Genomic DNA, 12,888 nt, shown 5'->3' with positions numbered 1-12,888 from the left:
AGAATCTATGCATTCTATTTCTCACACTGGAAACTCCATAGAGTTCCAGGAAAACCATAAAAGGCCAATCTTGAGGTCTTTCATCAGTTTTTACTTGGAACAGAAAAAAAACCCTGAAGAACCACCTTGGGACTTGGCCCCATGGAAGTAGTTTAATTGATCAGTATAAAAAAAAAAACAACAACAAGAAGAAGTAGCCAACCTTTTTTGGAAACAGCAATATGAGTCTCACAACTATACTGACAGAGCTGTGAAATATGAGAGTCTGTTCTAACATCAGATGCGAGGGTGGAGATGAAGACTTTTAATATCACCACTGTGTTGCACCAGTAATAAAATAGGGATCTTTCAGCATCTGTTCAATGTCTGATATAATTCTTTGAAGAGTGTCCCCTTAGAACAATGTAATTTTCTAAAGTACCAGCCCTAGAGTATGTAATTCTTTAGAGAAGGTTCAGTTGCCCTCTTTGTTATTCAGTTTTGAAAATGTCACCATTAATAACATGGAAATAATATATTAGTTCATGAATCAATTTAGCGGAAAATATTTAAAGTGGTGCAGATGGCTTAATCCCTATGACACATCTAGTGTCTAGCACTGCTCTATCTCTCTCTTTCTCTGATATCTCTGTTGTTGAGTTCCCCCTCTCTGACTGTTACTTTGTGTCTTTCAGCACCACCCATCAGTCCACCTCCACCGTCTATCACTCAGACTTTCTGTGACTTCCAGTCCATCAGTGCTTGAACTTCTGCACCTAAACCAGACTGGTCTCCTTGTGTCCAAGCTAAATTGTCTCAACTTGTCTTTCTGACATCTCCTTATGGATGTTTAGTTGTCAGCTGAAGCTCAACATAGCTAAAACAGAGTTCCTAATCACTTCTCCTCTCTCCCCCAAGTACTCCTTGCTACCTCCTTTCTTGATCACTGTGGACAACATTATCATTCTTGCCTGTCACTCAGGCCCTAAACCTGGGCATCATCAGGTCTCTCTCTAGAAACGTCACAGCCAGTTTGTTTAAATCGTGCTGATTTTTTCTGCATGGCATCTCTAAGATATGGCCTTTCTATCCATTCACACACACTCATCTACACTCTCATCTCACATTTTGATTATTGCACCATCTTTGTTTCTGGCCTTGACAAAGGAAACCTAGCCCTGCTCACATCCATTCAGAATGCTGCTGCAGTGATCATTTTCCTAGCTGTTGCTTTGATCACGTCATCCCTCTCTTTGCATCTCTCCACTGCCCCCCCTTCTCTAACACACAGATAAGCTGCTTATCTTCATTTTCTAGGCCCTTCGTTAACTAGCCCCATCCTATCATCTCTCATTTACTTATTGAGATGTTGACCCTCACCTCCAATTGTGCCTATGATGCCAGCCTCAATAGCCTACTTATTAAATTTTCTCCCTTGCTGTCCCTCCAGATAGGGAAGAGCTCCCTGTAAACATTTACAAAACGAACTCAGCATCCTCCTTCAAAACCCTCCTCAAAACTGGTTTGCCATGATGCTTACAAAACACTTCATAATGGTTAGTCTGCTGGTGTGCTCATACCACTGCCTATTGTGCTTGCCAATAAAGTGTCTTTGTTTTCTTGTAGTCCTCTGTCTGTTAGTATCCATCTATTAGCTCTTGTCTTGTACTTAGACTGTAAATTCTTTGGGGCAGAAACTGTCTTTTTGTTCTGTGTTTGTACAGCACTTAGCATAATATAGCCCTGGTCCATGACTAGGGGCTCCTAGACACTATGGTAATACAGATAATAAATAACAATGATAATACCTTACTATCTCAGAATTAATAGGCAAAAATCTACATTTTCTTCTGAATTTCATCCTCCCACACAGTAAAATATTATGGGTGGAATTTTGTGTCCACTGAACACAATGGTAATCACAAGCAACCATAAGAATGGCTATACTGCGTCAGACCAATGGTCCATCAAGCACAGCATTCTGTCTTCGGACAGTGGCCGATTCCACGTGCTTCAAAGGCGGTGAACAGAACAGGGCAATTATTAAGTGATCCATCGCCTGTTGGCCAGTCCTTGCATTTGTCAGTCAGAGGCTTAGAGACACCCAGAGCATGGGGTTGCATCCCTGACCATCTTGGCTAATCTTCACTGATGGACCTATCCTTCATGATCGTATCTAAATCTTTTTTGAATCAGTTATAATTTTGGCCTTCACAACATCCCCTGGCAAAGAGTTCCATGAGCTGACTGCATTGTGTGAAGAAGTACTTGATTTTATTTGTTTTAAACCTGCTGCCTGTTTGTTTCATTGGATGACCCCTTGTTCCTGTGGTATGTGCAAAACTGCTGCTGAGCGCAGGGGGAGCAAGCTTGAGCTCCTATGCCTCGGAGAGCTTCTATTAGAAAAGATTCCCTTACTAGTCAAAGGAGAGGACTAATAACTACACAAACTTCACAACTCAAAAAAGCCACAAACATTCAAGGTTCTTAAAAGTATGTATGAAGCATACATGTATGAAACAGCTCTTGCTATTATCACTTTTCTTGGAACTTATGAAAAACAGGGTCAGGTTTTATGAAAGAAAGGATAATGTCCACTTTTTTTCAGTTTTCGTATTTCAGCAGATAATTCATTTGTACTATCTTATCGGCATATGTACTGGTTTTCTATGATGATGACCGTTTGATAATTAATGCTAGATCTCTTTGTAAAACAAACCAACCCATCAAAAATTGCATATGCATTGCTATCATGCATATGTAAATTATAGCATTAAATTGGCCAGATTTCCTCCCCCCTCCCCCCACCCCCCCCAAAATATAGCCTCTGTGAACTGATCCACCAGCACAAAGGAGCCATAAGGCTCTTGGATTTGCTCAGTTGAAGATTTTCCTGTCATGGCGAGTCCTCAGCTGGCATAAAACCAGCATAGACACCTTCTCCTCCATCTCCTTTGCACTGAGAAGCATAGGGAAAAATTGGGGATATAGCTGGAGGGGTGGGGAGAAGTAAGCATGGGCAGTGGTCTGCTTTGCTCTGGCAATTCCCAATTAGTTTGCTGATTCCTACAGGGAATGCCCAATCTACATAATTTGCAATAGCTGGTTAGCCACTCTAAATGAGGCCAGGGACTGGGCCAATGGAAAACAAGACCCAATATTAAGAAGCAATAAACAGTTCTTTTGCAGTCCCACCTTAATCCCCCTTCAGAAGCAACACTGGATATTGGGTGCAGCTGGGAATCTGAGTGAATATGTGAAAAATCCATGTGTTTAATATGGAATTTAAACATGTACATTGTGATATTTGTTGCAAAAGTGAATGTGTGGAAAACATGAGAAACACAAAAGATTCCACAGGCAAAGTTTCACACTCATAAACAGAAAACAGTTCTGAAAATTTGGCTGAAGAGGTTCAAATGGCTGTAAGATCATTAGTTTTTACACGTGAAGTATAACCTTTGAAAGATTATTTTAACGTTTTAAAAAAATGATCATTCAGATGGTGCTTAACCCAAAGTCAGAACAGGAGCCAGAAAGATTGACAGAGAGCAAAAGAGTAACAATTTTGGTTGTCTAGATGAAAAAAATTGGAAGTGTCATTTTGTCTATGGAATGTGTTTTGTTTCCTTGACAGATAACATTTGGGAAGGCGGGGGGGTGCTAACAGTCCTTTTTCATCTCATTGAAATGAGAATGAATCACTGGAGTTTCATTTGATGGTCACTGTATGGGATCCTAAATTTTGGTGGATAGGGACAGTGGATTTTTTTTTGGTGATTTGGAGGACCTCACAGAAGTGACCCAGAACTTATGGCCATATTTAAGCAGGGAAGAATGTGCCTAATTGGGTTGGGGCATTACTGTTCAATCAACTCATAGTTAGAAGACATAGGAAGGGCTTAATCCTGCTCCTGAAGCTAAGACTGCTCTTGGGATACAGTGGCTGCAAACTCAAAGGGAGCATGTCTGTTGAGGTAATAATAGCCAAGTCAATATTACCTTTACATATGCCATAGAAATCAAATCTGTAGGGAAAACCAACAGAAAATTTGAAAAGGTGAACAACATTTAGTGTTCCAAAATTACCTATTCAAGCCTCTGGATGTGAGCCAGTTCTCTATATCCAGTAATTCACACAGTTTTCCTTTCTCTTAGTAACTTTACAATTGAAGATGACGGAGAATGTATTTCAGTGGAGCAAAAATGTCTTACTTGAGGGAAAAAATATTTCAGGGATAATTGAATTCATTCCAGATCACATCTCCAAGAGGGTTAAAAATAAAGGGGTCGGGGGTCTGCGTTTTTAGAACTAATTTAAAAAAAAAATCCAAACTTATATTTACAAATATAAGAGTAGAAACCTTCTCATGGGAATGACTGAACCTCTCACTTATGTATAAATTCTAAGTAACTCCATTGAAGTGAATGAAGTTAAACAGGTTTAAAACTGGTATGAGAAGAGAATCTGGCCCAATGTATCTGATACGCCACTACCTTGCACTTTGTGTTGTCACTTACACCTGTTCAAAGTGGGTGTAAAATGCTACTGTTCTGATTTGGTAGTTACACACCCATTTCACACTCACCTTACACTGGTGTAAATGACTACAGAAAGTGCAAAGCAGTGGAGAATCAAGGCCTTTTTAACCATATAGTTTCTGCCTCAACTCATGCCAGCATGCCCAGTCTGGATCTAATTTTTCAATAAAACCTGGGAATAGGACATAGTGTTATACTCAGATCATCATCTTCTTTGGACTGCACTTCTAGGCTTTCTTCTCTCCTGTTGGGCAGGGCAACTCTTTTATGTGGTCTTCCCAGAAAACTGTGGGGTTCCAGAATACTCTGAGAGAATTTACTGCTCAGGCATTATGGCACTCTGCTGATGGTCTTGTGTAAAGTTATAACCATCTGCTGTTCCAAAGAAAGAGAAAGGATGGTCTTGTGCTAAAGGCACTGGGTGGAGACACAAGAGTCCTGAGTCCTGTTCCGAACTCCACTACAGATTTCCTGTGTGTTAGTCAATTTATCTCTTTGGATTCAATCTTAATCCAGCAAAGCACTTAAGTATATGCTTAACTTTAAGCACATGCTTAAGAGTTTTGCTGGATTAGGACCAGAACCTCTTGTAGAAAATAGCCCTCTAAGGCTCAGAGGCCCAGCTATAAAATTGGGATAATCATACATTTGTACTTCAGGAGTTTTGTGAGCTAAACACATACTATGGTGATCAGCACTGTAGTAAAGCCAGTACAGGTCAACATGGCATATGGAAAACACACAATAGAAGTGGCAAAGAAAAAAGATAGAGCATCAATGGTGGAACAGTCACTCAATTTGAACAGTTGTATTACAGAGAACAGGAGTCAAGACACACACAAAAAAGTCCTTTCTGCTTCACATGGAAAGGTTAAAAAAAGTGAGCGTGGTTAGCCTTCAGACAGGGGACCTGATAATATTGAGAACATAACGTAAGAATGGCCCTACTGGGTCAGACCAAAGGTCCATCTATCTCAGTATCCTGTCTTCCGACAGTGGCCAGTGCCAGGTGCTCCAGAGGGAATGAACAGAACAGGTAATCATCAAGTGATCCATCCCCTGTTGCTCATTCCCAGTTTCTGGCAAACAGAGGCTAGGGACACTATTCCTGGCCATCCTGGCTAATAGCCATTGATGGACCTATCCTCCATGAATTTATCTAGTTCTTTTTTGAACCCTGTTATGGTCTTGGCCTTCACAACATCCTCCGGCAAGGAGTTCCACAGGTTGACTATGTGTTGTGTGAAGAAATACAAATATGATTAGGGCTGTTTATAAAGAGGATGGTGATCAATTGTTCTCCATGTCCACTGAAGGTAGACCAAGAAGTAATGGACTTAATCTGCAGCAGATTTAGGTTAGATATTAGGAAAAATCTTTCTAACTATAAGGGTAGATAAGCTTTGGCATAGGTATCCAAGCAAGGTTGTAGAATCCCCATATAAGGAGGTTTTAAAGAACAGGTTGGACAAACACCTGTCAGGGATGGTCTAGGTTTAGTTGGTCCTGCCTGAGGATGGGGGCCTGGGCTAGATGACCTCTCAAGGCCCCTGCCAGCTCTACATTTCTGTGATTCTATGTTCAATCTGATAGCTTGGTGCCTAGCAGCTGCACTGCCACTCTACTGCTCTGCTAGTGGATCTTCTGTGTGTAGGGTCATCTCTATCCTTGGTGGAGTGGGAAGTATTTGATTCATTAGGTGCAATGAAATATTTTTCCTCAGTTTGCCTCTTCTCTAATGAAAAGCCCCCATTTGTAATACATTATTTAAACGGTACCTGAAAGTTGAATAGGAAAGCAATTAAAAGTTAATTCAATAACTGACAAAGACTTCACAGATAAGCAAGTAGCTTCCATGGTGAAATTCTATGCTGCACTGCCTGCTTATTCTCCAGTTTAAGGAAATAGTACCAGGAAGGGGTGAGCACCTTCCAAACAGCTTGAAGAAAAAATACATGAATATTTAAACACTGGGTGAAATGAATTAAAAAAAATAAAGTGTACAAAATACAAATTAGAGCCAACAGAGTTTGTCTAAATAAAAAGTAATTTATATTGAGGGGGCAATTAACCCAATGATATCCAGAGGATTTAACTCAAGTACTGTAATTATCATTTAAATTTTAAACTAATATCTATGAATGAAAGCTCACTGGCCTGCGTGACAAGTTCTGTTATATCTAAGTAATTACAGATTTACTTCCAAATCCTATCTTTCTGAAGTAAAAATCATGGTTTAAGTGAAAGGTTTTGGAATATCTGTGAATACTACTAAGGTGCTGGGAGCTGTTTTGTAATTTAATTTGTCTGCCATCTGTATTTTGGATATTTATTTATTTAGATTTAAAATTCTTCACCAAACAATGCCTACCCAGAGCCCTGAACACCGTTGACATATATTTAAACACACAGTAAAAGAGACTATGGTTATAAAATAACTTTGTCCTTCTGCTCTGTTGCCCATGAAAACTTGCCACCAACTGCATGTGGGTGCTGGGTGGTGTTGGTGACCTGTGATATACAGGAGGTCAGAACAGATAATCTGGTGATTCCTTCTCGTTTTAAACTCTATGACCACATTTATACTCACTCTTTCTTCCTTGCCCCTATACTTTTTCTATTTTCATTTTGTCTTATTCATCCCTTTTGTTGTTAACCTGGGATCAAAGCCTTACCTGTCCCCTCTCACCAATCGTGTCCATCACTATAAATAGTATTATCCAAAGTATAGTTATATTTCTGGGTAAAGACCATGCTTCCCAAGGATAATCTCACATATTCCCATGAAAGCTCATCCCAGACAACATTTATTAAAAATAAAAGGGATTTTGATGTGGCCAAATATCATGTAACTTGGGTACTGGACTGTGTTTATTATCGTGAGTTTATTTGTACTCCTCTTATCATTATCATTATTTATTTGTTAAGCACCAATGATGTGCTCCCGACTACAAGACACAAATAAATGCAGTCCTTACTCCAGGGAGCTTACAATTTCAAGTATACTCATCATCATATTCAAAATTAAAAGTTATGTAATAAAGCACTCAGTGAAAGTTCTAATGTTAGCATGGACATTTTAGTGTTGTCTCTGGCCCTAAAGAAATTGTCCAGCTACAGAACCAGTGCTGTCTCCATACCATATCAGACAGGAAACCTGACTGAGGAAATGTTAGATTTTGGTGGAGTTGGCTCCCAACCACCTTTTCAATCATTTTACCCAAGAAGGGAGAGATGGAAGATGGGATGGTCATCAAGTAATTTTTACCAAATGATTGTCTCTTGAATACTGGCCAGACTATCACATGTTTAAGCATTGTTTGCTACTTGTCCTCCCTGAGAGGAATGTAGACAACATTGGTCAGTACTGTATCAAGGAAGACCCTATAGCTTCCTATGCCATCCATTCACATCTGGCATCATTCATATCCATTCTGTTCTCTCACACATGCTGTTCTGAAACAGTTAAACAATATGAAGAATACTTATTGTTTATACAAGATTATTATTATTAAAGGCTGTTGCTCTATACATGAAAATGAAACCAGGGAAACATGGAAGGGTCAGTCCAGCCCAAAGATTGCACTCCATTTCTCTTCCCCTTCCCTTCTGCAACACCATCAAATGGGGGAAAGGATACCCTCACTAGACTAACCCAAAAAAGTAAATGACCTGGCAGTGGCCAAAGGTCCCCCTGAATCCTCTGGAGGAAACCTGTCCTATCTTCACATAGAATAGTTATTCCAACCCACAGGGGACACATCTGCAATTTGGTAGAAAAGACTGGATTCAGTACAGGGGTTGCAGTGTGTAGAAAAGAGGGTCCTCACTTATTGAACACATGAAAATAACTTTATTTCCATGTACAAGTGTATGCTTAATAGCACATAATTGCTTGCTTAACATGTATTCTTTGCAGATTTAGCTCCTAAAAATAATGTTTCAAGCAATTATTAACTTGGATATCATTGTAAACTACGCACAAACTTTATGTGGATTGATGTCCCTCAATTGATTTTACTCATAATCAATTTCCTCTTATCTACTGATTTTTGTTTTCTTTCACAACTGTCTTCCATGAATTAGAAGGGGGGGGGAACAAAAAGATGGGCAATTTAGTATGACTATGTTTCATCTGATCACTATCAGTTCTAATGAATGAATTTGCATGTGTATAATTCTATACCACTACAGGAGTAACAAGCTATAATGGCATCATATGAGTCAGCAAAATAATGAGAGTTCTCAGGATGGAGAGTCTGTTATTTCAACTTGTCATAAGATCTCATTGGAAACTGGGTGTTCTCTTACGATGGACACAATTCACACTGATCATCCATTGTGTTAGGTACAGGGCCGCCCGGGGGGGGGCAAGTGGGGCAATTTGCCCCAGGCTTCGGGCCCCGCAGGGGCACCCCGAGAATATAGTATTCTATAGTGTTGCAACTTTTTTTTTATGGAAGGGGCCCCCGAAATTGCTTTGCGCCAGGCCCCCTGAATCCTCTGGGCAGCCCTGGTTAGGTAACACATTCTGTAGTCAATTTAAAAATATACTCTGTTATTTAGATATTAAATATTTTGATATTCAGTGATTTAGATTAGAGTCAACATTAAAACCAGAGTTCTGGGTAAGCAGTCTAAGAGAAAAGTGCATCTAAAAGACAACCTTATCCCCTGTGCTTCCAATCGTAATTGCAACTTCTTGTGTTAACTGGAGCTATTTTAGTCCAAAACTATGTTACTCTGTCGCCTTAGGCTGCATCTATCACAGAAAATTGAACTGTTGCTAATTAAGCCAGTGGTATCAGTTTAATCACAAAAGTGCAGGGCATCCACTCTTGACATGCTGACTGGATAAAGGACTGTTGCCCATTAATGCTCTGCTATACATTTGCCGTAGCATTGCCCTCTGGGTGCTTATCCCACAGTTCCCAGCACAACTTCCTTTGGCAGGTGCATAATTTCTACGGTACACAGTGTACATTTGAAGCTGCTCACATTCTTCATTTTGAGTTTGTCTTATTGCCTACTTTAAATGATTTGTCCTGCATGAGGAGTCACACATACATTGTGTGGGGCAGGGGATACCCTTTGAGGCAATGTGCCCAGTTGAGGCACAATGCTTTCTGATGCACTGGGGTTGCGCACGGCCACAATACTCTATTACATAGTGCAGTATTTGTGCACAAACACCCCTAAGGACAGAGCAACACCCACAGGCTGATGAAGGAGCAGGATTTCTCCCTACCCACCCTTTCCAGTTCTTGCTACATGGTAGGTGATCACATGGTTGCAAAAGGTTTCTGTGGCATGATAAGACCACCAATGACAAACACAGACAGAACATCCAGCCAAAGCTTCTTAAGAACCTAGCTAGAGATTGATCTAGGTGGTGCTCAATCTGCAAGGAAGCTACTCCCTCTGGGATTTGCAACAATGATGATGATGGCCCTTCCCAGTCCCATTTACTTTAGATAGCACCATTCTGGGCACTAGCCTTGTTATAGTTCTTGTGCTCTCTGAGTTCATGGGCTGTAACTGTACAAAAGGGCTGGGATAGAAAGGAAGAGCCTTGTTACTTAGGGCCAGGCACACTATGGTCCTTTGTTTGTAGCCTATGTTCATAATCAATTTCCAAATGTTATTCCCAACCTTCTTTGTATGTTTTCCTGCTTCTTATTCATTAATTCATTTGCATAAATCTCCCCATTGTCAAATCCTCCAATTTCTCATTCCTCCTCCATGCGATATCCATAAATTCTCTGACAACTCCATCATTTCAATATTTGTTTGTCATAGACGCTCGGCGATTTGGAAAGGGCAAATCAGCAGATAAGACCTCTTTAAAATATGTGCCTAAGGACTTCAGAGCACATTTTTCATCTTTTCCAACAGTTATATCACAAAAATTGTGTTCCCAGTTCTCTGATTCAGTCCAGCTGCAGCCAGCACAGGACTGGAGAAGACGAGGACAAAGGTGGCTTTAATCTAGCCAGCTGCTCTACCCTATGCACAGCTGCCCACACACCCAATTGACTATTTTAACAGCCAGAGATCAGGCAGCAGTGGTGGTACCCAGGCTGTGCCATCTACTGCTAGGGACTGAGAGAGAGAGAGAGAGATCACATAGGAGCTGTTGGGTGATTCCCCCAGCCTGGAGAATCCTTGGGGAGTTTTTTAAGCCTTGTTCTCGGCAACTATATCCAGAATGGTGCAAAAAGCCAGAGCCGAATCTAACGATAAATATTTAAGCTCAGTAAAAGTTCTATGTTTCACTGCATAAAGGAGGCCAGTGGATGTTTTCCTACAAGAAAGCTTGTTTGAAAATGGCAATTCCCTCCCCTCCTTTTCTGTGTAGCAAGGCTTAGGCTATTGTTTCTGTTCATAATAAAGTCCTCTCCACCCCACCACCAAATTTTTCCAGGATCTGTCCCTGGCACATCCTGTCTGAGAGAACTACTTTGGCTATACATTCACCATTAGTTGTCCCCAATTTCCTCTCATTGGATCCTGGTAACAATGATTCATGTGTTTCAGGTAATTTTTTTTATTGTTCATTCTAATTACTTGGGGGTTTTGTTTTCTTTTCAGTCATTATGACAAGATTAAATGGACAGTCACTTACGATTTTCATCACTGCCATACTTTGAAACAACATAGCATACATCAGTCTCATGGAACTGAGTTTTCATGATGTCCATTCTCAATTCCAGATCATCTAAGGATTCTGTCTTGTTTTCCAAGGAGGAAGGGTACCTTGAATTCTGATTTTGCTGCGGTGCTCAGGAGCTCATAGAATCCACCCCTTTGTGTTGTCTCATGCAGTAAGTAGTAATGTCTAGTAAATCTTGGATTGTCAGATCAGATTCATGAGACATGATAGGTGAATAGGCTGGTCTAAGAATCCGAGGATTTAGTCTGCCTGTTTATGTCCAAACACTTCCTGATCTAACAGGCCTTTCACACAACCCTGTTCAGGTCATTCCTGCTTTTGGCAATAATAATCTGAATGGGTAGCTGGGAAAGGAGCTGGCAGACACAATATACATGTACATTATTGTCAGTTCAGCAGCATATGCATTTACTGATCTGGAGAGCAGTATTTTTACAGTACCAGAAGCAGGTTCAAGGATTATAAAATATTCTACTTGTCAATGACTGAAAATAAACTCTTTGATGTAATCAAGCCATAAAAAAAATAAAGTCATAAAAATGAGATTGTGAAATAGATAATTAAAGTCCTTCTGTGACTGATATCTTAAAGAAATCTGTGGCAAATTGAAATACATTTTATGTGGGAAATTTGGCTTTAAATTCTAGGGATAATATTATTCATATCAATAACATCGTATTGGATGGTTCATCTCTTTGTTTGTTCATTTGTTTAATTTTGCCAATGGTCTGATAATACCAATGTGACCAGTGATGTGGAAAGAAATGAAGTCACCAAAACCAAATAATGTCACTCATAAAAATAGTAGAATGCTGGTTAGGTTTTATTTTATCCTGGCCCTGCCATTTTAACTGCTGAAACAAATAGCACTGGTGACAGACAGAGCCACTAAAAGATATGTCAATGTAAAATTTAGATCAGTGGAATGAACAGATACTATTTGCTGTTGAAGCGAGATCAGATTGTCTGATACGGTACACTACAGTATACAGTCACATTCTTTCATTCAGAGTTAAATAAAGTTGCTTTAGTTTTATAAACAGTCATCTTCCAGAGGAGTGACGTGACCAAGTGGACATTCCAAACAGCAAGGATGAAACATGTGCCATATGGTGTGTTCCTTTCAGTGCTATTTAAATTTTTTCTTCCAGGCTGTTGAAACTCTTTGTTTCAAATATGTCTTATCTAATAAATATTCAAAGGGGAAAAGTGCAACATCCCCAGACAAATATTAAACAGCATGGAGGACAAGAATAAAACTACACAAAGCACATTTACGCATGTCCAAATTATAGTAGTAAGCTTCACAAACAAACCATAGCCGGAAGAAGATAGACATGAGAATAGTTTTTTACTACAATTTAATTAGTAAATTTTTAATGTAAATTAACCTTTTAAGAATAGTCCACTATATATAACTTTATGTACACTTAACATTATTTAAGATCAGAATTCATGTACAATACCTTAGCTTTATCCCTCATGGAACCTTTGCCCAGGATAGACATTTTTGCACCTGTCTCCTCCTGTAACCTCTTCAAGGAGTTGCCTCTTGGTCCAAGCAATTTCCCAACAAAATTGAACTAGAAAGTGAATAAAATATCTGTTTTTAGATAAAGATGAACTAAAGAGACGGTGTTCAGAAAGTGCAATAAATATTGGTAAGCAAGTTACTGGAGAAGGAAAGGATAACA

General features: G+C 39.7%; 1 protein-coding gene across 8 annotated transcripts in view; it reads right to left on the bottom strand.

Moving 5' to 3' along the window:
• The window catches only part of KHDRBS2 (KH RNA binding domain containing, signal transduction associated 2), a 650,326-nt gene that overhangs the window by 385,819 nt on the left and 251,619 nt on the right, over nt 1-12,888 (bottom strand). For all 8 annotated transcript variants that reach the window (XR_008444592.1, XR_008444587.1, XR_008444588.1 and 5 more), the window contains one exon: nt 12,661-12,777. Coding sequence is in view for 1 of the 8 variants with exons in the window: in XM_054024593.1 (XP_053880568.1) it covers nt 12,661-12,777 (117 nt within the window). In the remaining 7 variants the exon portion in view is untranslated. The remainder of the gene's footprint in view (nt 1-12,660; nt 12,778-12,888) is intronic.

This window comes from Malaclemys terrapin, chromosome 3, assembly GCF_027887155.1.
Source record: "Malaclemys terrapin pileata isolate rMalTer1 chromosome 3, rMalTer1.hap1, whole genome shotgun sequence".
Lineage (NCBI taxonomy): Eukaryota > Metazoa > Chordata > Testudines > Emydidae > Malaclemys > Malaclemys terrapin.
This window is presented reverse-complemented; position numbering and strand designations above follow the sequence as displayed.